The sequence below is a fragment of the Malus sylvestris genome, chromosome 12 (assembly GCF_916048215.2).
Source record: "Malus sylvestris chromosome 12, drMalSylv7.2, whole genome shotgun sequence".
NCBI lineage: Eukaryota > Viridiplantae > Streptophyta > Magnoliopsida > Rosales > Rosaceae > Malus > Malus sylvestris.
Genome location: NC_062271.1, coordinates 10653898 through 10679060, shown reverse-complemented (window position 1 = coordinate 10679060; position 25163 = coordinate 10653898). Strand labels below are relative to the sequence as shown.

The window sequence follows — 25163 nt, the reverse complement described above, 5'->3', positions numbered from 1 at the left end:
TTGGGCTTATATGTTGGTTTTGGGTTTCGGGGCCCAAAAGCGTTTTGGTCCAAAAGGCCAATTATGTTTAAGTTGTATGACAACTAAAACAAAATGGGCAAATAGCCCAATAACATTAATATGGCCGGCCATTAGGGTGAATGGGCAAGCTTGGATTAATTACAAGTTTACCACTCACTTGAAATGAAGTATAAAATGAACTTTATAGCTTTATTTCTTATTAGGGTTTTCTTTGAGGCAAAGAGGTGAAACATTTTCTCTCTTTCTCTCTACAAAGAGGCCGGCCACTTAGGGAGATTAATCTAGCAATCTCTTCTTCCCTAAGTCATCCATTTCATCTTCACACTTAACCCTTGGTGTGGAGACTTAGAGACACCAAACTTTTGGTGTTTTGGAGATCCTTTCCTTACATCCACAAAGTCCAAAGGAGCACAAAAGGAGAAGGAAATCACAAGCAATATCCAAGGAGCTAGGAGGTGACTTGAAGGTCCTCCACTTGGGTGAATCCCTTGTGTAAACAAGGATGAGCTTCAAGGGTAAAGAAACTCTAAATCTTTACTTCTCTTTAATGTTGTTAAAGAGTTTATTGGTTCACCATATACTAGGCTTTGAAAGTCATGGGTTTTATGAATTGTTTTTTAATGCATGCCTACTTTAAAGTGTTAATAGTTTGCATATGTATTCAAATGTTCTTACTTGTTCTTAGCTAGGACAAAATTTTTCCTTCAAGTGGTATCAAAGCCTAGGCCTAGTTTATGGTGAATCCTTTTGGGTTTTGTGATTTTCATGATTTGTGATTTAAATGTTGTAAATGTTACAAGCTTTGTTCTTGCTTTTGAATATATAAATTTTGCTAGAAAATTTAGCATCTCAAATGTTGTAGATGTATTTCATTTAAGCATGAATATTGGAACTAAAATTTGGTGCCATGTGTTTTGGAAATTCGGCCAAATCCTTAGGGTGATTTTTTGGGTTCATGTTTGTCTTGTTAAAATGGTTTTAAGGTGACTTTTGGAACCCCTAAGTACCCTAGGATATTAGCCCTCTTTTGAGTGGTGAAAAATTGAGTTTTGGTGAATGAAAACATTCATGGAGCTATTATGAGTTTTCATGGTGTTCTTCAAATGTTCTTGAAGTTCTTGCCAAGAACAAAAAGGTTTGAAGTTTTGATTCAAAAGTTTTATGTTTTTCATAAAGTTTTGGTTTAATTTTGATGGGTGATTGTTATTGGTGAAGCATTAATTTTGGCTTTAATGTTTGTCTAAACTCATAAATGTTTTACAAAACATTTTCTTACAAACCATCAATTTCACCTTTACCTCACTCACCAAAATCAACTTGCATAAAACCCTTTCACACTCCTTTACCACTCCAAAACCGGCCACCCCCTAGTGGGGGTACTTTTGGGGTCTTTATGCAATTACATAAAGTTTTGATACTTTTGTGTATTTGCACTTTGGCCCAAAAGTTTACGTTTTTACGTTAAGGCCCAAAAACTCTAAAGGACGAATTGTTTTGATCCTTTAATGATGTTTTTACATTAATAAAATTTTGGGATCTAGTTGTAATTACATGAAGTTGTGGACTATTGTGTTTTTACAAAGTGACCCCGAAAGTTTTTGTATTTGCATTATGGCCCAATTGTTGTGGTCATAGTTTCCTTTTGGCCCAAATAAAATGAGAACAAAATTGTTTTGTCTCTTTAATGAGAATTGGATTTTCATTTCATTTAGTTCCATTTAAATCAATTCTATGGATCCAAAAACCAATTGTTTAAGTTGCTTTCTTAGTTAATGTGATTAATTGAGAAAATGGTGATTATGAATCAAAGGCCTCGATAATTGAGCTATGTGATTGGCCGCTTTACATTATGAATGTTTGGGTTTGGTAGTGTAGATTTGAATGTAATTTGATTAATTCAATTTGTTGTAAATGGACATAAGTCCATCATTTGTGTTGTAAAAGGGCATAAGCCCTTATTATTATTTCATGTATTCCTTTTGTTTATATGTATGCAAAATGGAATAGTTGGGTCCAACGCCCAATAGGAAATAACGGTTTAATTGGATTAAACGCGTAACTAAAATCAACAACTATCTACCTTAAACCCAAGGTCCAACACAAGGCTCGTGTTGGATCAAATTAATCGGTTCATAATCATCCTAAGACCTAATATGACTATATAGTCCATATGAGGATGCAATGCATTCGTTAGTAGTTCCATATAGTCTCACTTATTTCTTCGAAATAGTGGGAGTATTATAAACTACTAAATTCATATTAACTTGGACCAATAGTTGTGATAGGCCCATGTTCTTTTAATATGATTAAAATGATTTTGATGTAGCCCAAAACTACTCCCTCGACAAACGAATATTAAGTTGATAAGCGAGAGATGTTTTGAACATCTCTTCGTAGGCCTTCCACCGTGGTGGGCTCCAATCGTTTGCGACTCATGCACCGGCTTCACCCTATCATGGGGGAGTTCAAAGTATGTGCTTACATCCAGGAGGAGTCCATAAACATATGATGAGGTGAGTGTAGGCAACGAGGATAGCCGACATCGTATCATCGTGAGGCTATTCTTGAACCCCTTCACAAACTAAGCATGGTGGGAATAACTTAAACTAAGTGCAATGGAGCCGACATCATATCATCGTGAAGCAACATTCTCTAGAGGCCAAACGGATGGGTAATTACAAAAGGTTGTAAATAAATAATGCGTTATTCTCTCATCATTATTTTTGCTAACCAACATCGTATCATCGTGAGGTGGGCTTGGTAATGGTGAGTCTCCCATACCCCACTAAGAGTTCAATATAACTCTCGAATTCTATTGAGGGATGTGGAATTTGCCAAAAATAGTGGGTGGTACTATTTGATTCAAAGACCCAATCAAATAGTTTTAAACAAACAATCTAATACGATTTCTGTTATGTTATGTAGTTAACGACATGCCTAAAATTATACCCACCATTATACTTGACAAAAGGGGCCTTAGGGGCCAACGTTTCCTTGCTTGGTATCGCCACATTGAGAATGTCTCAAAGGTGAAAGACATATTGTATGTGCTTAAGCAATCCCCTCCTCATATACCTCCTACGAAACTAGCTTTAAAGGAGGAGTGTCAAAATTATGTTAGACACTATAAGGATGACTTACAAGCCAAATGCTTAATCCTCACTTCACTTAGTGAGGAGCTTATGAAGCTACATAAGCACATGGACACTTCTTGTGCCATGGTTGAAAGTTTGCATAAGATGCATGACAATGAGACTAGTAATGTACGATTCTCAAATGTTTCTAGTCTAATGAATGCCAAAATGGCAAAGGGGACATCGGTCCATAAACATGGACAAAAGATGGAAAAGATATTTAAAGATCTTAAAAGTTTAGGAACTTCCATCGATGGGAAAATGGCCCAAGACTTTTTCCTTGCATCTCTCTCGGATGATTTCACTAAGTTTATTGTAAACTATAAAGTGAATAGATTCGATCATTCTTTAAACGAGATGATTGACATGTGCTGTAAATTTGAAAAAGGTTTCAAAAAGGACAGTGGGAGTGAGAATGCAAACACAAGGAAAAGGTTGCATAAGAAGAAGGCAAAGAAATCCAAAGGAACATGCTTTCATTGTGGAAAGGATGAACGTTGGAAGAAGAAATACAGGGTGTGCATTGCGAGCCTTATGACACGAACTTTTGAAGAGACTATTTCTGTCATAGAAAGTGTTTTTACAGTGAGCTCCAATTCCTGGATATTTGATTCAGGCGCTAGTCAACATATCTGTAATACGATGCAGGGACTAGCGGGGAGCAAGTCACTGCGCAATGGGGAGATGGTTGTGCGAGTTGGGAACGGCACTAAAATCTCTGCAAAAGCAATAGGCACCTACATGCTTAACCTACCCTCTAGGGAAGTCCTGGAACTTAAAAATTGTTTATATTTTCCTTCATGTATAAAGAATTTGATTTCCATCTCTAAGCTTTTACGAGATGGGCACTCAGTATTGTTTGACAAAATGAGTTGCACTTTATACTTGAACGGTCATATTATCTCTCATGGTAATATGATAGAGGGACTTTTTCACTTAGAGACGAATAGTGGGATGCACTGTATTGCAAGCGGGAATACCTCAAAACCCAAAAGGGCTAGAGAAGAAGTTAACCAAGAAAAGATGTGGCATCTTAAACTTGGACATGTGAACCTTGATAAGATTCACAAGATGTCGAAAGACGGATATATCCGCCCATTAGGTAATGACCAGATGGGTACTTGTGAATGTTGCTTGAAAGGGAAGATGACATTTACTGGAAAAGGAGAGCGTGCCACTGAAATTCTAGGGTTAATCCACACTGACGTATGTGGACCTATGTCTACTACGTCGAGAGGAGGCTTCTCCTACCATATCACATTCACCGATGGTCACTCTCGGTTTGGCTATGTGTATCTTATGAAGTACAAGTCAGAATCCTTTGAAAGGTTCAAAGAATTCAAGAATGAAGTTGAGAAGCAAACTGGGAAACAGATAAAGATCCTAAGATCGGATCGAGAGGGTGAATATCTGAGTAATGAGTTCCTAGATTATCTCAAAGAGTGTGGAATAATATCATAGTGGACTCCACCAGGAACTCCACAACTTAATGGAGTTTCTAAAAGGAGAAATCGAACCTTGATGAACATGGTTCGTTCTATGATGAGTTCCGCTGATCTACCAGTAACATTCTGGGGATACGCTCTATATACAGCAGCTTACTTGCTTAATAGAGTACCTTCCAAATCAGTTTCACAAACGCCCTATGAGATATGGCATGGAAGAAAGCCAAGTCTTAATCATGTTAAGATTTGGGGTTGTGAAGCATATGTCAAGAAGCTTGAAGCGAGATCAGTAAGATGCTATTTTGTGGGATATCCTAGAGAAACTATGGGATATGAGTTCTACCATCCTGACGACCAGAAAGTCTTTGTCGCCAGAACTGCTAAGTTTCTAGAGGACGAATTTGTTCTCAAATGAACTATAAGCAAAGAGATGGAAATTAATGAGATTAATAATGAACCACAAACAAGCACTCGACATATTGACAACCCTGTTCCTGAACCCCTAGCTCCACGTAGATCTGAACGGGTTAGTAAGCCACCTAAGAGGTATGGCTTAGACAATGACTTTGCGGAATTGCACTTTCTAGGTGACAATGACATAAATGAGGACCCTAAGGACTACACTGAAGCAATGTCCGACATTGATTCAAAGAGATGGCAAGAGGCCATGAAATCCGAGATGGATTCCATGTATCAAAATCAGGTCTGGACTCTTGTAGACCCTCCAGAAGGTATTGTACCTGTTGGAAACAAATGGGTCTTCAAGAGGAAGATAGGCGTTGATGGGAACGTGGAGACTTATAAGGCTAGACTAGTAACCAAGGGTTACAGGCAACGAGAAGGGATTGACTATGAAGAAACCTTCTCTCTTGTAGCCATGATTAAGTCCATTCGGATTTTGCTTGCTATAGCTGCGTACCATGATTATGAGATATGGCAAATGGACGTGAAGACGGCCTTTCTGAACGGCTACCTAGAGGAAGAGCTCTATATGACTCAACCCGAAGGTTTCATGTCCAAGTCTGAAAAGACTAAGGTATGCAAGCTTTAAAGGTCCATTTATGGACTTAAGCAAGCCTCCAGGAGCTGGAACATTTGTTTCGACACTGAAATCAAAACGTTTGGTTTTACTCAAAACGAAGACGACAATTGTGTTTATCAAAAGGTCATTGGGGATGCAGTTGTATTCCTAGTGTTATATGTAGATGACATATTACTATTCGGGAATGACACTGCAATACTTTCTTCTGTAAAAGTGTGGTTGTCCAAAACCTTCCACATGAAAGATTTAAGAGATGCATCTTATGTACTTGGGATAAAGCTCTATCGTGATAGATCCAGAAAATTAATTGGATTATCCCAATCTATGTACATAGATAAGGTGCTAAGTAGGTTCCAGATGGAACAATCTAAGAAAGGTTTTCTTCCTGTGAGACATGGAATTCACCTTTCTAAGTCCATAGAATCTAAAACTCCTGAAGAGATACGGCAAATGAATATGATTCCTTATGCTTCCGCATAGGAAGTCTCATGTATGCCATGATATGCACAAGGCCTGATATCGCATATGCTGTGAGCATTACTAGTCGATATCAATCTAACCCAGGACCAGAACACTGGGCAGCTGTCAAGACGGTCTTTAAGTACTTAAGAAGAACTAAGGACATGTTCCTCGTATATGGAAGAGCAGCAGAGTTGCGAGTGGAAGCCTATACAGATGTAGATTTCCAATATGACGTCGATGATAGAAGTTCCAACTCCGGATATGTATTCACTCTGAATGGTGGGGCTGTCAGTTGGAAGAGCAAGAAACAGAGTGTAATTGCTGATTCCACAACAGAGGCTGAATATGTCGCTGCAGCTGAAGTCGGCAAAGAAGCGTTCTGGATGAAGAAGTTCATCACTGAACTTGGGGTGGTTCCAACCATTACATCACCAGTAACTTTGTACTGTGATAATAGTGGGGCGATAGCTCAAGCCAAGGAACCCAGGGCACATCAAAAGAACAAGCATTTTGACATGCGTTTTAATATCATTAGAAGATATGTTGCCGAGGGGAAAGTCAACATTCTCAAAGTTGCTTCAGCCGATAACGTAGCAGATTCACTGACAAAGCAAATGTCTCAAATCCAGCTTGACCGTCATATGGAAAAGATGGGTATTAGATACATGGGAGGATGGCTTTGAGTGCAAGTGGGAGATTGTTGGAAGTATGCCCACAAAGCCACTCATTTGATGTAATAGCTTTTTGGAATACTTAATGTATTAAACTTTTATATGTTTAATGAAGGGCAAAGCTTATTGTTAATCACTATTTATTGTATCATATGTTTAAGTAAAAAGCGAATCCAAGGGATGTATTTGATCTAAGAGACAAGTGATCTAAGTGAGTTAGATTATCGAGACCATTCTCTTATGTTCATTCCTAAAACGTTCCTAGCCATAGGATTGCCAATTGGGTATTGACAATCCGCTAAGGTTAATATGTGTTATGTTGACTCAAACGTGAGTATGACTAGTCTCAAGTCATTTGGTGTTGGACACTAAGACAAACACATAGGTGCTCGAAAGAGTATCGAGTACACTGAACAACGATCGAAAGAGAGTTCGAACATACATGTCATGTAAGAACTCGAAAGTTGCAATATGCAAAGTAGTCCTTTGACTTGAGGCATCATAGATGTCTAATGGTTAGGTCCTTGATCTTTGATCATGTCAACGGCATTCCATCGGAGTGTCCACGGCATTGTTGGGGTCAAGCTATCTAGTCGTGTAGGCATATGAATGCACAATAAGGGATCTCTAACCTTCCATGGTGGAAGGAGAATACTCTAAGATATGATTCTAAAGTCTTTGGCCAAAGCAAATGAATATGACTTAGGAAGTTTGTTCCAAATCATATTCAAGGGAATCATATAGAGAAGTATCGCATTGGATAGTAGACATGAAACAAACTATCATTCAAACAATGTGATTAAGAGTATTGTATTAGAGAATGACCGTGCATTGTAGTTGTAACTGGATAGGTTCTCCAACCAATTCTACTTAGCTTGGGTAACCATGACATACTGCTAGGTGTCACTCATAGTTTGTGGAAGCCCTAATGATTAGGCAACACTAATCATAAAAGGGAGAATTGAAATGTGGTTTCAATTCACAATCGATCGTTAAGAGTAACAATCACCCACTACCTCACTAATTGGAACCTAATGGATCGCACACCGAGTAAGGGTGATAGTGAAGAAATTAAATGAAATGGATATGCAATTAAATGGTTTAATTGAAGAATGGTCAGGATTAATTAATTAGTTAATTAATTTTACGAAAGGTTCGTATTGGGCTTATATGTTGGTTTTGGGTTTCGGGGCCCAAAAGCGTTTTGGTCCAAAAGGCCCATTATGTTTAAGTTGTATGACAACTAAAACAAAATGGGCAAATAGCCCAATAACATTAATATGGCCGGCCATTAGGGTGAATGGGCAAGCTTGGATTAATTACAAGTTTGTCACTCACTTGAAATGAAGTATAAAAGGAACTTTATAGCTTTATTTCTTACTAGGGTTTTCTTTGAGGCAAAGAGGTGAAACATTTTCTCTCTTTCTCTCTACAAAGAGGCCGGCCACTTAGGGAGATTAATCTAGCAATCTCTTCTTCCCTAAGTCATCCATTTCATCTTCACACTTAACCCTTGGTGTGGAGATTTAGAGACACCAAACTTTTGGTGTTTTGGAGATCCTTTCCTTACATCCACAAAGTCCAAAGGAGCACAAAAGGAGAAGGAAATCACAAGAAATATCCAAGGAGCTAGGAGGTGACTTGAAGGCCCTCCACTTGGGTGAATCCCTTGTGTAAACAAGGATGAGCTTCAAGGGTAAAGAAACTCTAAATCTTTACTTCTCTTTAATGTTGTTAAAGAGTTTATTGGTTCACCATATACTAGGCTTTGAAAGTCATGGGTTTTATGAATTGTTTTTTAATGCATGCCTACTTTAAAGTGTTAATAGTTTGCATATGTATTCAAATGTTCTTACTTGTTCTTAGCTAGGACAAAATTTTTCCTTCACCTAGATCTTTCCAAATTGTTTGTGGCATTGACACGAGTATTTTTGGGTCCCCTTCTTACCTGAAATCTCAACCCTTCTTTATAAAGATCATTCTAGGGTTCATTTGTTTTTGGGGTTTGAGATTGGAAAAGTTTTTGAGAGTTTTATTTTCATCTCCATCTCAGATCTCCTAGGAGCATCAAGCATATTTTATGGGTAATGTTCTTCATTGAATATTTCTAAATCTACCCTTGAAATTGCTTGCTTAAATTCGTTTTATATGCTCATTTGTTTTGGCTAGGAGTTTTACATTTTCATAAAAGTGTTGATTTTAGCTTTGAGCTACCTCTTGTGTTTTTCATTCAAACCCTAGGCACAAAATCATGTTTATTCATCAATCACCCAATCACTGCATATTAGGGTTGTATTGTCTTCATGATTTTGTTTTATTGTGTTGGTCAAGGTCTTCAAGTTTTAGATCTTTAAACTGACCCCATTTTCAGATTCTTGTCAGTTTCTTCTTTCAATTGTTTGACTGACGAAAATGATTAGTCATTGAATCCAAATTGCAAACTATCATCATTTCATAGCATGTTCATTTGTTATTGTTGGTCTTGGTGCCACAAGGTAAAGAGTTCAGGAGGAGTTGCCATCTTGTGAAGGCTAGAGACAACACCTTTCCAGTGCCACGAGGTGAAGAGCTTAAAAGGAGCTGCCACTTCGTGAAGACTGAAGGAATCCGTCTCGTGTAAGGCAAGATTGCACAAAGGTCTCTGCTCTGTAGATAGGGATCTAGGAATTGAGCTTGTGTGGTCTTTGTATGAACTTTGCTTACATTAGTGGATTGGACTCAGTGGAGAGTCCCTGGTTTTTTAACCTAGAGGTGGGTTTTTCCGACCAAAAATTTCTTGCGCATGTCTCTTACACTCATCCTCATATATTATTTACTTGCACATGCTTCGTGCATCCTATGAATTGTTATTTGATATGTGTTAGAGACTATATTCACACTGCATATTATGAGCAATGAACTGAATTGTTGTTGACTAGGATAACTTGTAGTGAACTAAGTTTGATTCTAGATTTGCGTTTGATTAACTGACGAATCTGTACTTAGTTGACTGGTGAGCTTGACTAGTCAATCCAACATACTTGAACTCATAATTGCTTTGTCATTGTTGTTCACATAATGAACTGATATGTAAATGTGTCCAAGTTTAGGAATTATAGTTTTGAAACTAATATGGGTAGACTCTGATTAGTTGAACATATTGGTCATTTTGGTTTTGTTCTTGCAACTTCACTTTTTGTCACTGACTAAATTGTAACTAGTTGACTAGTCTACTGCGGAAAGTTAAATTTTTATTTGCAGGATATTCCGCCTAGTACCCAATTTCAGAAGATTACCCAAATCGTTGATTGTAGTGAAAAACAAATGTCACCAAACCTTTGGTGCCCACAAAGCTAAAGTGTTCAATAAGACTCTATGCCCTCAAAATCAACAAAAAATTGAAAACTTTCATATGCTTTAGATCCATCAAGATTCTAGATATAACAGAAAAACTAAACCAGTTAAAGAAGAAGCAAATGTGGTGTAGAATAACGATGAAGCAAATGAAGTACATAAACAAGTCATGGCTGAAGCAAGTTGTTGAGCACCTGGTGTGAAATTGAAAGAACGCAATCGTGGATCCAGAAAATTGGAAGAAGTGGCAGAGAATATGCACATAATAGTATCACAGAAAAGAAGCAAGAACTCACTACAATATGAATGACTTAGTTCCTACAACTTCAAACTTTTTCAAAGAATGGGCTTTGTGTCTTAAAAATTCAGTAACTATTGATAGCTCAATCAAGAAATTTAAACTAGAATGTGAAATTGAAGCAAGAATCTAGAACGAAATCATATCGACACTTCAAATGTATCACCTTGCTGAATTTCATTGATGCATAAGATCAAACATGTGATTGGCAAGAACGCATTAGCCAATTGCGTTTGAACTAAGAAACTTCAATAGTAGCAAAGTCGTTTGAGTTGAATTAAACATGGTAAAATACCAAAAATATATATGACAATATTTTGGAATTTCTTGTATTTTCATTAATCTCCAAAGTGGAGTATATATCGGAGTTACAATTGGTATAACATATGCACTTCATCAATATGGGACAGCAGGCTACTATTTACACTTTAACTAATAGATAAATATATAACTCGCAACATTGCCCTTCAAGTTGGAGCAAAGATGTCACGCATGCCTAACTTGTCATGCGAGTTGGAAAACACAATATTAGACACAACCTTATTAAGCAATGTCGATGCAAATTTCCGTCATCTTCAGTCTTGATGAAAATGTACCTACAAAAAAATCAACACCTTTGATCAAAGAACTAAGCCTCATGAGCCCACGAGGTGGGGGTGGGGTGTTAGGCCAATGGATGCCTAAGTCAGTTTCTCTAAGGAGAGTAAAGTGTTTAGGGCTTTTTTAGAGTAGCAAAATGCTTCTAAAATTTGGTAGAAAATGGGGTATATATAGGGGAGAGGGCCAGCCATAGTGTTAGGGTTTTACCCTACACATGGTGGCATCCTATTGGCCAATTTTTATGGAGAAATATTCTCAAGATATTAAATAGGAAATAATATTTTGAGATAATGGAGTAAATATCCCTAATTGATTTAAATTGAGATTACTTACTTGATTGGAATCAATCTTCAATTGGGAATGTATTAAAGATAAGATTTGGGTAATTAAACCTTATCTTTAATGCTTTGACTTTTCCTTGTCAAAGGGCAAGTGAGCTGTGGGCTATTGTATTTAGCTACCGAGACCTTCAGGGGTGTGAACTGCACGTGGGAGTATCTGATGCGAAAATTATCTTAACACACAAATTTAACCTTTTTTTGACAATTGTAGTACAAGTATAAGTAGAGATCGTTCTGGACCGGGGATTAAAAGGGCTTGCTAATAACCTCTAAACTGACTCAAAAACATAAAACTAAACTTAAAAACACTTAACAAGACTCATAAGACTCAAAGCAAACTTAAAATACTCAAAACAGCTTAAAACAACTAAATAAACTTAAACTAGACACTAGGGATGACTTTGGACAAAAATTGACTTTTACTTGAATCAAAACACTTAAAAACACAAACTAAAATAGATTTGAAACACTTTGAAACAAGAAACTAAAAGGGGGGTTTATAATTGGATGAAGTTGTAACAAACAAACAAGTATGAAAAACTAGACAGATTGTAAAACGAATGTGAGAAATAAGATGATGGATGGGATAGCTAGAGGCTTTTTCTCCACACATGACATGTATGCAAATAACTTGATTTCCAATTACTACTTCATTGAATTATGAATGACAATGCTCCAAATTAACCGTGACATCACTAGTTAACTCTCAGATTTTCCTTGTTTTATTGGATTGGATGACATCATTCGACAACCCAAAACATTCTTCTAAAGTTCCCTACATGACATCATAATAGAGATACAATCAAAGATCATTATGTTTAATGAAAATCATAAGCATTGACAAATCACTTGCAACTATGACATCATGTCACTCATGCTAGGAATTGCACTTAACGCGATCGTTTATAAGCGACCTTCACTACATGTGAATATAAGTTTGTAACGATTATGTGAAACTTCCTTATATTCTAGCAACGGATTTATGCATGCCAATTAAGTGTCAACCCTTAATTAACAAATACAAATAAGTTATCAATCAAATAGTTAAGCCAATTGCATTCACGATTCAAGAGTTCATAACTGGAATTTATCAAATTATATTGCACACATAATCATGGCTTTGAAATCACCCCTAGCCAAGAGGGGTTTAGCCACTCATATTTACAACAAAACGAAAGGAAATGAATTTAAACATTAGAAACAAAAGAAAGAAAACACCTAAATGCTCCAACGATCCAAGTTGGATAGCAAGCACGTCCAAACACTTTCCTTCCCTTCCTTTGCTACGGCACAAGGTGTTGGTGAGTGTTTGAAGGTTTGTTTGTATGGAGGAATGGATGTGAAGATGAATGGATGTGTTTGGATGAAGGTTGTGTTGAAAATGGGAGTGAATGATCTAACCAAGTATGAACTAAATTTATGTTACACACACTTCCTTTTATAGAGGAAGTGCATGGCAATGGAGGGGAACATGGAGTGGTGTAGCAATTGAGTGCAATGATGCAATGTAATGATGCATGAAATCTGCAATGATGGAGGGAACAATGAATGGTGTAGCAATTGAGTGCAATGTAATGATGCATGAAATCTGAAATGATGGAGGGAACAAAGAATGGTGTAGCAATTGAGTGTAATGATTCAATGTAATGATGCATGAATCTGAAATGATGGAAGGAACAAGGAATGGTGCAACAATTGAGTGCAATGATTCAATGTAATGATGCATGAAATCTGAAATGATAGAGGGGACAAGGAATGGTGTAGCAATTGAGTGCAATGAGTGGTGTTTGAAATGATTCAAAGGTGAAAGTGAAGTGATGATGCAAAGCATGGGGGTAAAATGGAGTGGTGTTGCAGCTAGGGAACATGAATGATTGTGCACATGGTAGAGAAAGGAAAGGGAGGTGGAATGATGCAACAAATGAGTCAATGGAGGGAACATGGATGATGATGCACGGCATAGGAATCCAAAGGGAGTGCAATGGTGGTGCACGACAATGATGGAAAGGTGAATGGTGGAGTGACACCCCTTTGTGGCTGAGCTCTTTGTCCTTTTTACATTAATTCTTCTTTCTCTTTAACACATTCCTAGCCTCTTTAGTCTTCAATTTCGTCCATCCACCATGCTCCATGCATGTGCTATTCATTCCCAGCTCAAAACTGCTCCAAAATGCACCAAAATGCATCTTACTGCTTCATAAGGCCTATGGACCTATAAACACACGAAAATAGCTTAAAATACATAATTAACTAAGAAATAACAACATAAATGCATGAGAACAAGCTAACTCAGTCGCATAAATATGCTTCTATCAGTATCTGAGGAGCCTGCCTATTTATTGAGGGTAATCTTGTCTTTCTTGAGCAAAATTCCACGTGTTGCCTTTATAATTTTTGGGGATTATTTTAGGCTCCACAAATGCCCCCACACCTACTGGGCTACATTCATAAAAAAAAGGCAGTAGGTGTAGAAATCTGAAGCTGCATGGGCTTGTAGAATTGTTTCCTAATTTGAACTGGATCTCCTTCCTTGATTTGGAGATAGACTTAAGCAAAGGATTAAATAAATCTGGAGAATAATCATCATTCCAACAAGGAAGAGAGAAGCCAGAGGAAATTTTTTCCCCCTCCCTTAGCTTTCTTCTTCTCTTGCCCTTGCAAAGAGTCGTCTCTCGTTGTTATTCTTATTCTCCATGCTGCATCAAGGTAAGAAAAATTTGAATTTTCTTCTTCTTGAGTTTTTGGGAGTCTTGGAACTTGAAAAATTGGCTCGGCAGAAGCCGAAGATGTTTTAAACACGTGGCAAGGGTGCCACGGGGCTGCTGGTGGTGCGGCACGAGGCTTGGCTCTCGGCTAACATTGGTCAGGTGATGGCTCGACACGGACTAAGGACGTATGGGCGCAGTGTTGGGCTCAGGCCCATTGGAACTTGAAGGAGAGAGGGAGAGGCGTGAGTCGACTCTCTGGTGTCTGTGACTTGGGTCGAGAGGCCTGGGCCTATTTTGGGTGTGCTAGGCACGAAAGAAAGAGAGGAAATGAGGCGTGGGCCTTCCCCTTATTTGGGTCGTGCTGTGCGAGAAAGAAGGTTGTGTTGTAGGGCCTGGCATTGAAGCGTAGGGCTTTGCCCTCCTTTACCTTTTTTTTTTTTCGAGCTGCCTTCTAAATATTTTTTCTTCGCACTTTTTGTAGGTATTTTGAGATGTCTTCTTCCGATCACAAAAGTGATGAGTATCCTCCACCTTCAAGGCTGCACATGTCAAGATCAATTTCGACGAGTTGTTTTTGGATTTTCTTAAGATGTACAAGTATGCCATTCCGTTAGGGGTTCGTGTCAAGCAGGTGAAAGATGATAGCAGACATGAACCGTGTGGCGAGGGTGCTACTACTTTTCCCATGTTGTGCCTTTTCCAAGAGGTGATATGCTCCATGAAATACGCGTTTGCTCAGTGCTCCCTGAATGCAGTTCATGTGATGGTGGTGTTTTATAACTTGAGCAAATTCTTTGATCTTGGCTTGACCATAAATGAGTTATGGTACTTCTTTGAAGTCGATCACAAGGAAGGTGTGGGGCAGCTAAGGTCTCGCCATAGGCTGCTAGATGCTTCCTACAAAGGTGATCATGAGTGGGCGAGAGACACCTTGGAGGTTAGTGGAGAGTTGGAGTATGACTCATCTCCTGAGCTGTGTGTTTCGACTATCTTTATCAATGGTAAGTGAACTACTTCATTCCTGGCCTGCTTGAATTTTTGTTAAGCTGCTCCATGACTTCAGTGTAATGAGAAAGTAACAATTTCTAGTCTATCTAATTTCTTTGATTTCTTTTTTCTCTTTTCTTCTTTCCTTTCTTCGTTTCTTCTTCTTCTTTTATTTTTATTTTTATTTTTTGAATGCTAGAAATTGCTAAATAATGATACGACACATGGTACCTCGGTACATGCCACTTCCTTGGTGTAGAGCTCAACCCTTATTTTCGTTTTCATCATCTTAGTATCTCCCAAGCTATAGGGTATGGCTACAATAGTGCAAAATAGGTAGAGTATAATGTGGGTGATGAGAAAAAATTGGCTAAGTGTTTGGCTTCAAATGGGATATTGGCGCACACAAAAGGGAGGGAATAAGGCCATTTAGTGGTGGAAACATGCATAGCCTAACTTCATCTTTATAGTTCCATCTAACCCAATGGCAAGAATACCTAACATAGAGAAAAGTTCTTTAGTATCCAATGCAAATTAGTATTTATGAGATCATAAAAATCAAATAAAGAATTTGAAAAAGTGTTTAAGAGTAGAAACAATAAAACACTCTCAACAAAAGCATAGGCTCAAAATCTCACAAGGGTAGTCTCCACTATTTCTCCACAACATCTGAACATAGACACTTTATCCACCAAAACACTTGAGATATGGCATAATGAATGAGTAAAAGTGTGATGCATAGACCTCCTAGGCAACCCTTTAGTCAAGGTATAATGATTTAGCACATCATATACATTGCCATTAATAAATTAAAGTGACACCTCTAACATCTCATGTTTCAGACCAATCTCCCTTCTTCTTTTTTTTTCTTTTCTTTAAATCCCACCCATGATTAATTTAATTGTAGGTCATCATCCTATGCAATTTCTCATCTATGACTATAACAAGAAGACAACGTAGAGCAATTATACAAAGGAAAATGATACACATGTCGTGGCTCCACATTGTAGAGGAATAATAGCTCCAATCACTTTGTAGCTGGCACAGACATGTAGCACAAAACCAGTAAGGCCGCAACACCATTTCCTTCTTTTTCTTTGATCTTGTGAGCTTCTCATGGGTAATAACATCATTTACAAAAATACTCTGAAACACATATTTCTTTGTTCTCTGACTATAAATAAATAAAAATAAGCAAAACAAACGTCCACCCCCAAACCTAAACTAAACATTGTCCTCAATGTTTATGACAAGAAAATTATGCAATGAGTAGAGAAGGTCTTGACAGTATGGAAACACAAACGAATACAAAAGCAAAAATAAAAAAAAACAAAGCTATCGAGGTGGGTTGCTGATAGTGATTTTACCACTTGTAAAACAAAGGGTTAAACCATAGAAAATTCTTGCAAGAGAACAAGTGTTGTAGTATAGAATGGCTCAAGCAAGGTTGATCTCCTCAGGGACTGATATAAACAATTTACGAGTTTTTGTGTATTTAACTTATTTAACTCTAAGAACTACACTAATTTGACGAAACTAACTACTACTGGATGTGACTTAAACAAATATCTAAAATGGGAATTGGCTTATAGGAATAGTGATCCAACTAAACAAAACAAGTAAATATATAAACTCAAGATAATACAAATAATTGAAGAAAATTAGATTGACAAGGTGCTAGAGTTCAACCTTTATCCATGACATTTGGATTAAATATAAACATGAATGATTCATTAATCTTGATGAAAATCCTTTTGTTAAACCATGTAATCCCTAAGAGTATGATACTTACCTTAGGAGAAATTACAATCCTCAATCACAAGAAGCATAACCAATTTTAACGTGACATTCATTCAAAATTGCATCCAATGACTCTTCTAAGCATCCTAATGGTGATCAATCATCAAGACACATAGATAGTTTAATTTAGAGATTGAAAATATCAAAGCAAGCATGTAACAACACTTAAGCAATTGAAAGAGAAATCTACGTAATCATGTTGCGGCTCATGGCCTCACTCTAACGAAAAGAAATTAGTTACACATAATTATTTGAATACATAAGAAATTATCCATGAAGAATCAAAGAAAGAGACAACCCTGTTTTACAAGGAGGTTATCTCCTGATGCTCTCCGATCCTCCTTCCATGTGGAGTTGCGGCTCCCTTATTTTTCTGCTATGTTGCTCTCTGCAACTCTGTCCAACGCTGCAACTTTTCCTTCATTTCTTCTCTTTGCCGTGTGTTTCTGTCTTTCCCCCTCTCTGCCGTGTCCTTCTCCTCTACTCATCCGTGTGTTTTCTTTCTTTTCCTTTAACAAAAGGCAGCCCTTTTCCAAGTCACTAAGGCCACAAGTGGAAGACAAGCCTCATCCCACTTCCTAGTGCTCCACTTTGCTTTCTGATTTTTTTTTCAAACACCACCCATGGAGACAAGCTCCACTTCCAATTCTTTTGTTTGTTTTTATTATTTCCTTTTCTCCTTTTTGCTTGAAATTGATCCTAAAGCAAATTTAACTACACACTAACACAAGGTAGGGTAAAATGCAACCATTTTAACACAAAAACATCACAAAGACTTTAGAAATTGATGGTATAAATGCATGAAATATATGAGTGATCAAATACCCCCAACTTACATTTTTGCTTGTCCTCTAGCAAAATATAACACAAAACAAAACAAAACTACTCAACTAAGACTTGACTCAACAACTTAGCAGCTAACTTCTCAATTCGATTTCATATATAAGTTCCAACCATGAAATACACTGCCAAGAAGTAAGTAACAAGTGCTCAATACATCATCCAATAGTTAACCAAATTTCCTTCAAACAAAACTTGAAATGTCATGTGTGAGCTAGTCTAGTCAATGCAATTCCAAGCTCCTTTAAATCATCATATGCAAACATATGAGCTTCTCACAAGACATACGCTCATTCACTCATAGGTTTTGGTTAATGTGTTTCAGTCAAGTGATCTCATTGTACATGCCGCCATATGCTTGCTTGTCCACCAAACTCGCTATCAATATTTAAGTAATACCTTGGATCAATAGGACTTTATTATGGTTGTAATGGGGCTAAAGGTGATAGGCTAATGAAAGAAAGGATATGGAAATCAAAAATTTTGAGAAAGTACACTTTAGTAGTTTTCCAACACCTCAATATCACACCACCTCAAATTGAAAGCAAAATAATAAAACCTCGAGCACCTGTTACTCCCCAAATTCAACTTCAAAAGGAAATTTATACTCCGCAAACACATTTTCAACAAATCAACACTCTCCAATTTTCTCTTCTTTTTTTTTTTTTTTTTTGAAAGAAACAAATCTGCAAAGCTATGCATAAATCTGCAAAAGCTACATCACCCATCAAATTCACATTTCATTGTAATACACATGCTCCATCCATCTTTCTACATAAATGAAACCCCTAAGAGCACAACCCATGTATTACTTTCTCAAAACAATAAGGAATCGATTTTTGTGTATGGGCTCAACTCCAATATCGGAGCAAGGTAAAGAGATGTGTCTAACAAAGAAATAGCTTAGTTAAAGGCTCAACGGGCTACTACGGATAAACATAGCATATAAGGTAGGCACGAAAGGCTCAAACGATCCAAAGATGGCCTATATCACTTCCAAGTTATTATATGAATTGATTAATGAATCGAGAAGTATAAAGCAAGTTCTAGAGATACATGTACAGTGAGATTATACGCACAAGAAGGAATGAGATTGATGCATAATGGTTCAATCATGTATAGGCTCAAAAACTCACAAGGTTTACATAGTCTCACATGATTCACATATGAAACGCTAAATCATGCTCAAGTTTCACATTGACAAGACTAGGCACATTTATTTTTCAAGTTAATTGCTGGAAATCACAGTTAACACAAAGACAACGAAAAGAACTTAGACTTCTTGAAAGTAAGAAGGAAATTAAGATCAAATCTCATCATTGAATTGAGAAGTAGCTACAAACAATAACAAAAATGCAAAAAAATTATTATTTTTTTTTAAAGAAGTAAACTAACGAAATATATTTCCACCCCCAAACTTAATTATAGCATTGTCCCCAATGATAATGAAAGGAATTTTGAACAATAAGACATAAAAATGGAAGGAAAGAAATACAAAATGAAATAAAGACACATAAAGAAAAGGAAAGAACACACCAATTTGTGTAGGAGAGGAGAGCAGCAGTAAAAATGCATTTTTGTTCCATGTTAGAATTCCAAATCATCCCCAAACTTGTTTCAACACGTCCCATTATGCATAACAAATGTGTGAGTAACCTGTGGGATTAAGAAACTTTGCAAGAAGTTGTGGTAGAGACTGCAAAAGCATTACCTGCATAAGGGAGCAAAAGTAGGATTTAAACACACAAACCAGAAAACAAGAGAAAAATGGAACAAGAACATTTAAAATTATTCAAACTAAAGATGAAAGATAGAAAACTTGGGTTGCCTCCCAAAAAGCGCTTTAGTTAATGTCTAGAGCTAGACATCCTGTTGGCAATTTGATTCAAATAACAGGTTCCTTCAAAGTGATGAAATCCTTAGCAAGATCATATGGAGACTCCTTGTATAACTTCAAGCGATGTCCATTAACTTTGAAGACAAAACCAGTTTGCATGTTTTGGATATCCACAGCCCCATGAAGATGGACCTGTACAACACGATATGGACCATTCCAACGTGATTTGAGCTTTCCTGGGAATAGTTTCAGTCTCGAATTAAAAAGCAAAACCTTCTGACCCGGTTGAAACTCTTTACGAAGGATGTGAGCATCATGAAATTTCTCGGTCTTATCCTTGTAAATATTTGTATTCTCATAAGCATCATTCCTTATTTCTTCCAGTTCATTCAACTGCAGTTTCCGCTTCTTTCCAGCTGCCTGGTAGTCAAAATTTGAGGTGCTTAATAGCCCAATATGCCTTGTGCTCAAGTTCCATAGGTAGATGGCAAGCTTTCCCATACACCAAACAAAAATGAGACATCCCAATTGGTGTCTTATAAGCTGTCCTATATGCCCACAAAGCATCAGTAAGCTTTAAACTCCAATCCTTTCGAGATGAACTAACAGTTTTCTCAAGAATCCTCTTGAGCTCCCAATTAGATACTTCAACTTGTCCAGATGTCTGTGGATGGTATGGGGTGGCTATGCGATGGTGAATATGATACTTGGCACAAAGGGCAGCCATGGTGCGGTTTAAGAAATACGTACCTTCGTCACTGATGATAGCACGAGGTATTCCAAATCGGGGAAAATAGTATTCTGCAAGAAACCTAACACCACATAACTTTTGCATGTTGGAGAAGCTATTGCCTCCACCCACTTAGAGACATAATCAACCGCCACCAAGATGTAAAGATTTCCATGTGAAGAAGGGAAAGGTCCCATGAAGTTTATACCCCAAACATCAAATAGTTCAATCACCAAAATACTTTGTTGGGGCATCTCATTTCTCTGAGAAAGATTTCCAACTCTTTGACACTTATCACCAGCCTGGCAGTATAGGTATGCATCTTTGAATAAAGATGGCCAAAAGAAACACTCTGTAAGATCTTGGCCGTTGTCCTTCTTGGTCTAAAATGACCACCACATGCATAGTGGTGAGCAAACTTCAAAATGCTTTCTTGTTCTTCTAAGAGGACACACCGACGAATGATTTGATCTTGGCAATGCTTAAAAAGGTATGGCTCATCCCAAAAGTAGTGTTTTACAGTGGAGAGGAACTTCTTCCTTTGTTGGTAACTGAACTCTGATGGTATTTCTCCAAATGCCAAACAATTTGCGATGTCAGCATACCATGGTACTTGATAAGTAACCGTTAGAAGTTGCTCGTCTGGAAAGCTCTCTTGCAGGGGCAATGAATCTGCCTCATCAGTTCTTGCATTTACTAATCTTAAGAGATGATCCGCCACAACATTCTCACGTCCCTTTTTATCTAGGATCTCCAAATCAAACTCTTGCAAGAGAATGACCAATCGAATCAATCGTGGTTTGGCCTATTTTTTGGACAATAAGTACTTGAGAGCAGAATGATCAGAATACACAATGACTTTAGCACCAATTAAGTACGATCGAAACTTTTCAAGAGCAAATACCACTGCAAGTAATTCTTTTTCCGTAGTGGCATAATTCAGCTGAGCATCATTCAAAGTGCGACTGGCATAATATATAACATGGGGGAGCTTGTCACGTCACTGACCAAGGACAGCACCCACAGCATAATCGGAAGCATCGCACATGAGCTCAAAAAGATGGGTCCAATCTGGAGTTGTTATAATTGGGGCTAATGTGAGAAGATCCTTCAATTTGTTGAAAGCATCATGACAATCTGCATTAAAATCAAAACAAGCATCTTTAGCAAGTAAATTACAAAGAGGACAACTAATTTTGGAAAAATCCTTGATGAATCTTCAATAAAAACCAGCATGTCCCAAGAAAGATCTCACATTCTTCATAGAAATTGGTGGTGGTAATTTGGCGATCACCTCAATCTTTGCCTTGTCGACCTCTATTCCTTTGCTTGAAATTAGATGTCCTAGCACAATGCCATGCTTAACCATAAAATGGCATTTCTCCCAATTTAACACAAGATTAGTCTCCCTGCATCTTTCCAAAACCAAAGACAAGTTATCCATACATATATCGAAAGAATTACCAAAAACAGAAAAGTCATCCATAAAACCTCAACAATATTTTCAACCATTCCAGAAAAAATACTCATCATGCATCGTTGGAAAGTGGCAGAGGCATTGCACAATCCAAATGGCATTCATCTATATGCAAATGTACCAAAAGGGCATGTAAACGTTGTCTTCTCTTGATCCTCAGGGGCAATTGGAATTTGGTTGTACCCTGAATAACCATCTAAGAAACAATAGAAAAAATGACCAGCTAGTCTCTCGAGCATCTGATCAATGAATGGCAGCAGAAAATGATCCTTTCTAATGTTGTTATTAGGCTTTCTATAGTCAACACACATTCGCCATCCGGTGGTCATCCTTGTAGGCACAAGCTAGTTGTTATCATTCTTCACCATAGTAATACCGGTTTTCTTTGGAACCACCTGAGTCGGGCTCACCCATTTGCTATCCGAGATTGGATAAATGATACCTGCATCGAGTAACTTCATCACCTCAACTCTTACAACTTCCTTCATGATCGGGTTTAGACGTCTTTGAGCTTCAACAGTTGGTTTAGTCCCAGCCTCCATAAAAATCCTATGCATGCATAAAGCTGGACTAATGCCCTTTATGTCAACAAGTGTCCACCCCAGAGCATCTTGATACTTGCGAAGAACTCTTAGTAATTTGTCTTCCTCTGTGTCATTAAAATCAGCAGCAATAATAACAGGCAAGGTCTCATTCACCCCGAGATGAGCATACTTGAGGTGGCTCGGCAGTAGCTTGAGCTCTAACTTCGAAGTTTGCTCACTTGAAGGAAGAAGGGGCTGCTTAGGCACTCCAAGGCTTTCATAAACATGTCGCCACTTTGGATTATGAATTGGTGCACTATCTAATGCAGCAATGACATCCACCACATTTTCTTCCATAGATAAAGTAGCATCATGGTTGGTGAGGCAAGTTAATAGCTCATCGTTAGATGAACGTGAGGCAAAGTTTGCATGCACAATCCCATCTAAAACATCAACACGAAAACACTCTTCAAGTTCGAGAGGACGCTTGATAGCTTCAAAGAGTTTGAATACAATTGACTCTCCTTACACTCTTAAGGTTAAAGTACCTGCTTCCACATCAATAAATGTTCAGGCGGTGGCCATGAACGGTCGGCCTAAAATGAGAGGCACTTCCTTGTCTTCCTCAATGTCAAGTACAATGAAATCAACTGGGAGATAGAATTTATCCACTTTAATAATCACATCTTCCAGAATACCCAAGGGATAGGTCACGGACCTATCTGCCAATTGAAGACTCGCAGATGTGGGCTTGAGTTCTCCTTCACCTAATTTTTTAAAAACAGAATAAGGCATAAGGTTAACACTTGCTCCTAAATCAATCAATACTTTATGAAAATCAAGACTACCAATAGTACAAGAGATAGTGAAACTCCCCGGATCTTTCTTCTTGGGTGGTAGCTTATGTAAGAGGACAGCACTGCATTGCTCAGTTAAAATAACCTTCTCGTATTCCAAGAACTTTTTCTTTTTAGAACATAGCTCCTTCAGAAATTTAGCATATGATGGGATCTGTTTAATAGCATCTAATAGAGGCAAATTAATTTGAACCTTAGCCAACGTCTTCATGAATTCAATGCATTGTTGATCCTTGGAACGTTGTTGCTGTCGTTGTGGAAATGGCAAAGGTGGCTTGTATGGTGGCTTGTCAGAAGGTGCAAATAAACTACCAAGGCCTTTTTCCTTGTTTGCATCAAAGTTGGGTCGAGATTGCACTTTGTTACTTGCACTAGGATCTAGAATACCTGCTGCAGAAATAGCCTCTGACCGAGACTTTGCAGCTAACGGTGCACTTTCAATAAGCTCTTCTTCTTCCACTTCGGCTTCATGGTGCACCACTTCTCTGTTGTCATAGCTCTTGCCACTTCTCAATGTCCGTATTACTTTACAATGCTCCATCCCTCTTGGATTTTGCTCAGATTGGCTTGGGAACTTTCCTTTCTCTCTTTCATTGAACATGGTAGCAAGCTGTCCAACTTGAGTCTCCAAATTCCCTACTGATGTCATGAGATTCTGAATGCTAGTTTGTGTGGATTGGACAAAATTGTTGGTGCTATTAGAGAGAGCGGACATATGTTGAGCTAGCTGTGACATATGATCTTCAAGAGATGGTTTCTTAGTCTCACTAGTTGATTGGTAAGACTGTTGGTATTGACGTGGCTATTGGTTGCCACCCCAACTAAGATTGGGATGGTTCTTCCACCCAGGATTATATGTATTGGAATAAGGGTCACTTTCACCATATTCACATGCTCTTGCACAAGCTCAGGGTAGCTATCCTTGTTGGGGCATTGAGTGATGTCATGAGTTGTCTCACTACAAATGATGCAAGCTTCTTGGGCATTGGGCATGGAAGAGACCTGCATTAAGGCAGCAAACTTGGCATTAAAATTCTTCTCCATTTTAGCAATTTGAGCAGAAACATTAGGAGAACTCTGAGAAATCTAAAAAACTCCCATCTTTTGTGTTTGTTCTACTGTCCATTGTTGGGATTCAGAAGCCATCATATCAAATAACTCAAATGCTTCCCTTGCTGATTTTGACATTAGTGATCCTCCAGCAGATGCATTCACTTGACTCTTGGTGGTGGCATTGAGACCATCATAAAATATGTTCATTTGAAGGTTAGAATCAAACCCAGCATAAGGACATTTTGTGTACATCTCATTATATCGTTCCCAAGCTTCATGGAAAGACTCGTTTGGCTTTTGAGCGAAAGCCAATATCTCTTTCTTAAGTGCAAGAGTCTTGGAAGAAGGAAAAATCTTATTGAGAAATTTTTCTTGCAATTCTGTCCATGTTGTAATGCTATTGGCAGGCAGAGAATGCAGCCACGCCTTGGCTTTGTCCTTCAAAGAGAACAGGAACAAGCGTAACTTGATAGCTTCAGAAGAGAAACCTCTGATTATGGTGTTGTCACATGCCTCAATAAAATCAGCCAAATGCATGTTGGGATCACTGTTTGGCAACCCATGAAATGATGGCAATATGTTGAGGATGTGAGGTTTAATTTCAAAGGTTGTCCCATCTTCCACATCTGGATATATAATGCACCTTAGCACTGCATTGACTCTCGCTGCCAATGAATTCCTTAAAGGTTGACCTGCTGCAGGTAAGGCTAGGGCCATGTGTGCAACTGGTGCCAAAGGTTGGAAAATAGATGTGCTGCTCTCAGGATCACGAAACAAATCCTTAAGAAAAGTATCACCAATGTTGGAATCTTGTGCTAAATATTTTTCTCTAGCTAACTTCCTTGCACTTATCTCTGGTTCAGGGTCGTAAGGAATAAGCACTTGATTCTTGGACCTTGTTCCAATCACCATATACTACACCTGAACAAACAACAGAAATATTAAGCCACAATAAAAATAAAAGTAAAATAAAATAAAACTTAACAGAAACTAACTAAACAAC

General features: G+C 37.9%; 1 protein-coding gene and 1 long non-coding RNA gene across 2 annotated transcripts in view; both read right to left on the bottom strand.

Moving 5' to 3' along the window:
- LOC126592442 (uncharacterized) overlaps positions 1 to 17335 on the bottom strand; it is a 34348-nt gene extending 17013 nt beyond the window's left edge. The window contains exon 1 of the long non-coding RNA XR_007612644.1: positions 17061 to 17335. This is a non-coding gene — a long non-coding RNA (uncharacterized LOC126592442). The remainder of the gene's footprint in view (positions 1 to 17060) is intronic.
- Positions 17336 to 22820: 5485 nt separating this feature from the next.
- On the bottom strand, positions 22821 to 23756 carry LOC126592145 (uncharacterized). The gene has a single exon (XM_050257894.1). The coding sequence runs from the start codon at positions 23754 to 23756 to the stop codon at positions 22821 to 22823; it is 936 nt and encodes a 311-aa protein (XP_050113851.1).
- Between the last annotated feature and the right edge of the window lie 1407 nt (positions 23757 to 25163).

Coding starts and splice junctions, on each gene's coding strand:
- LOC126592145 (XM_050257894.1), bottom strand. CDS start 23,756: ATGACATCAGTAGGGAATTTGGAGACTCAAGTTGGACAGCTTGCTACC.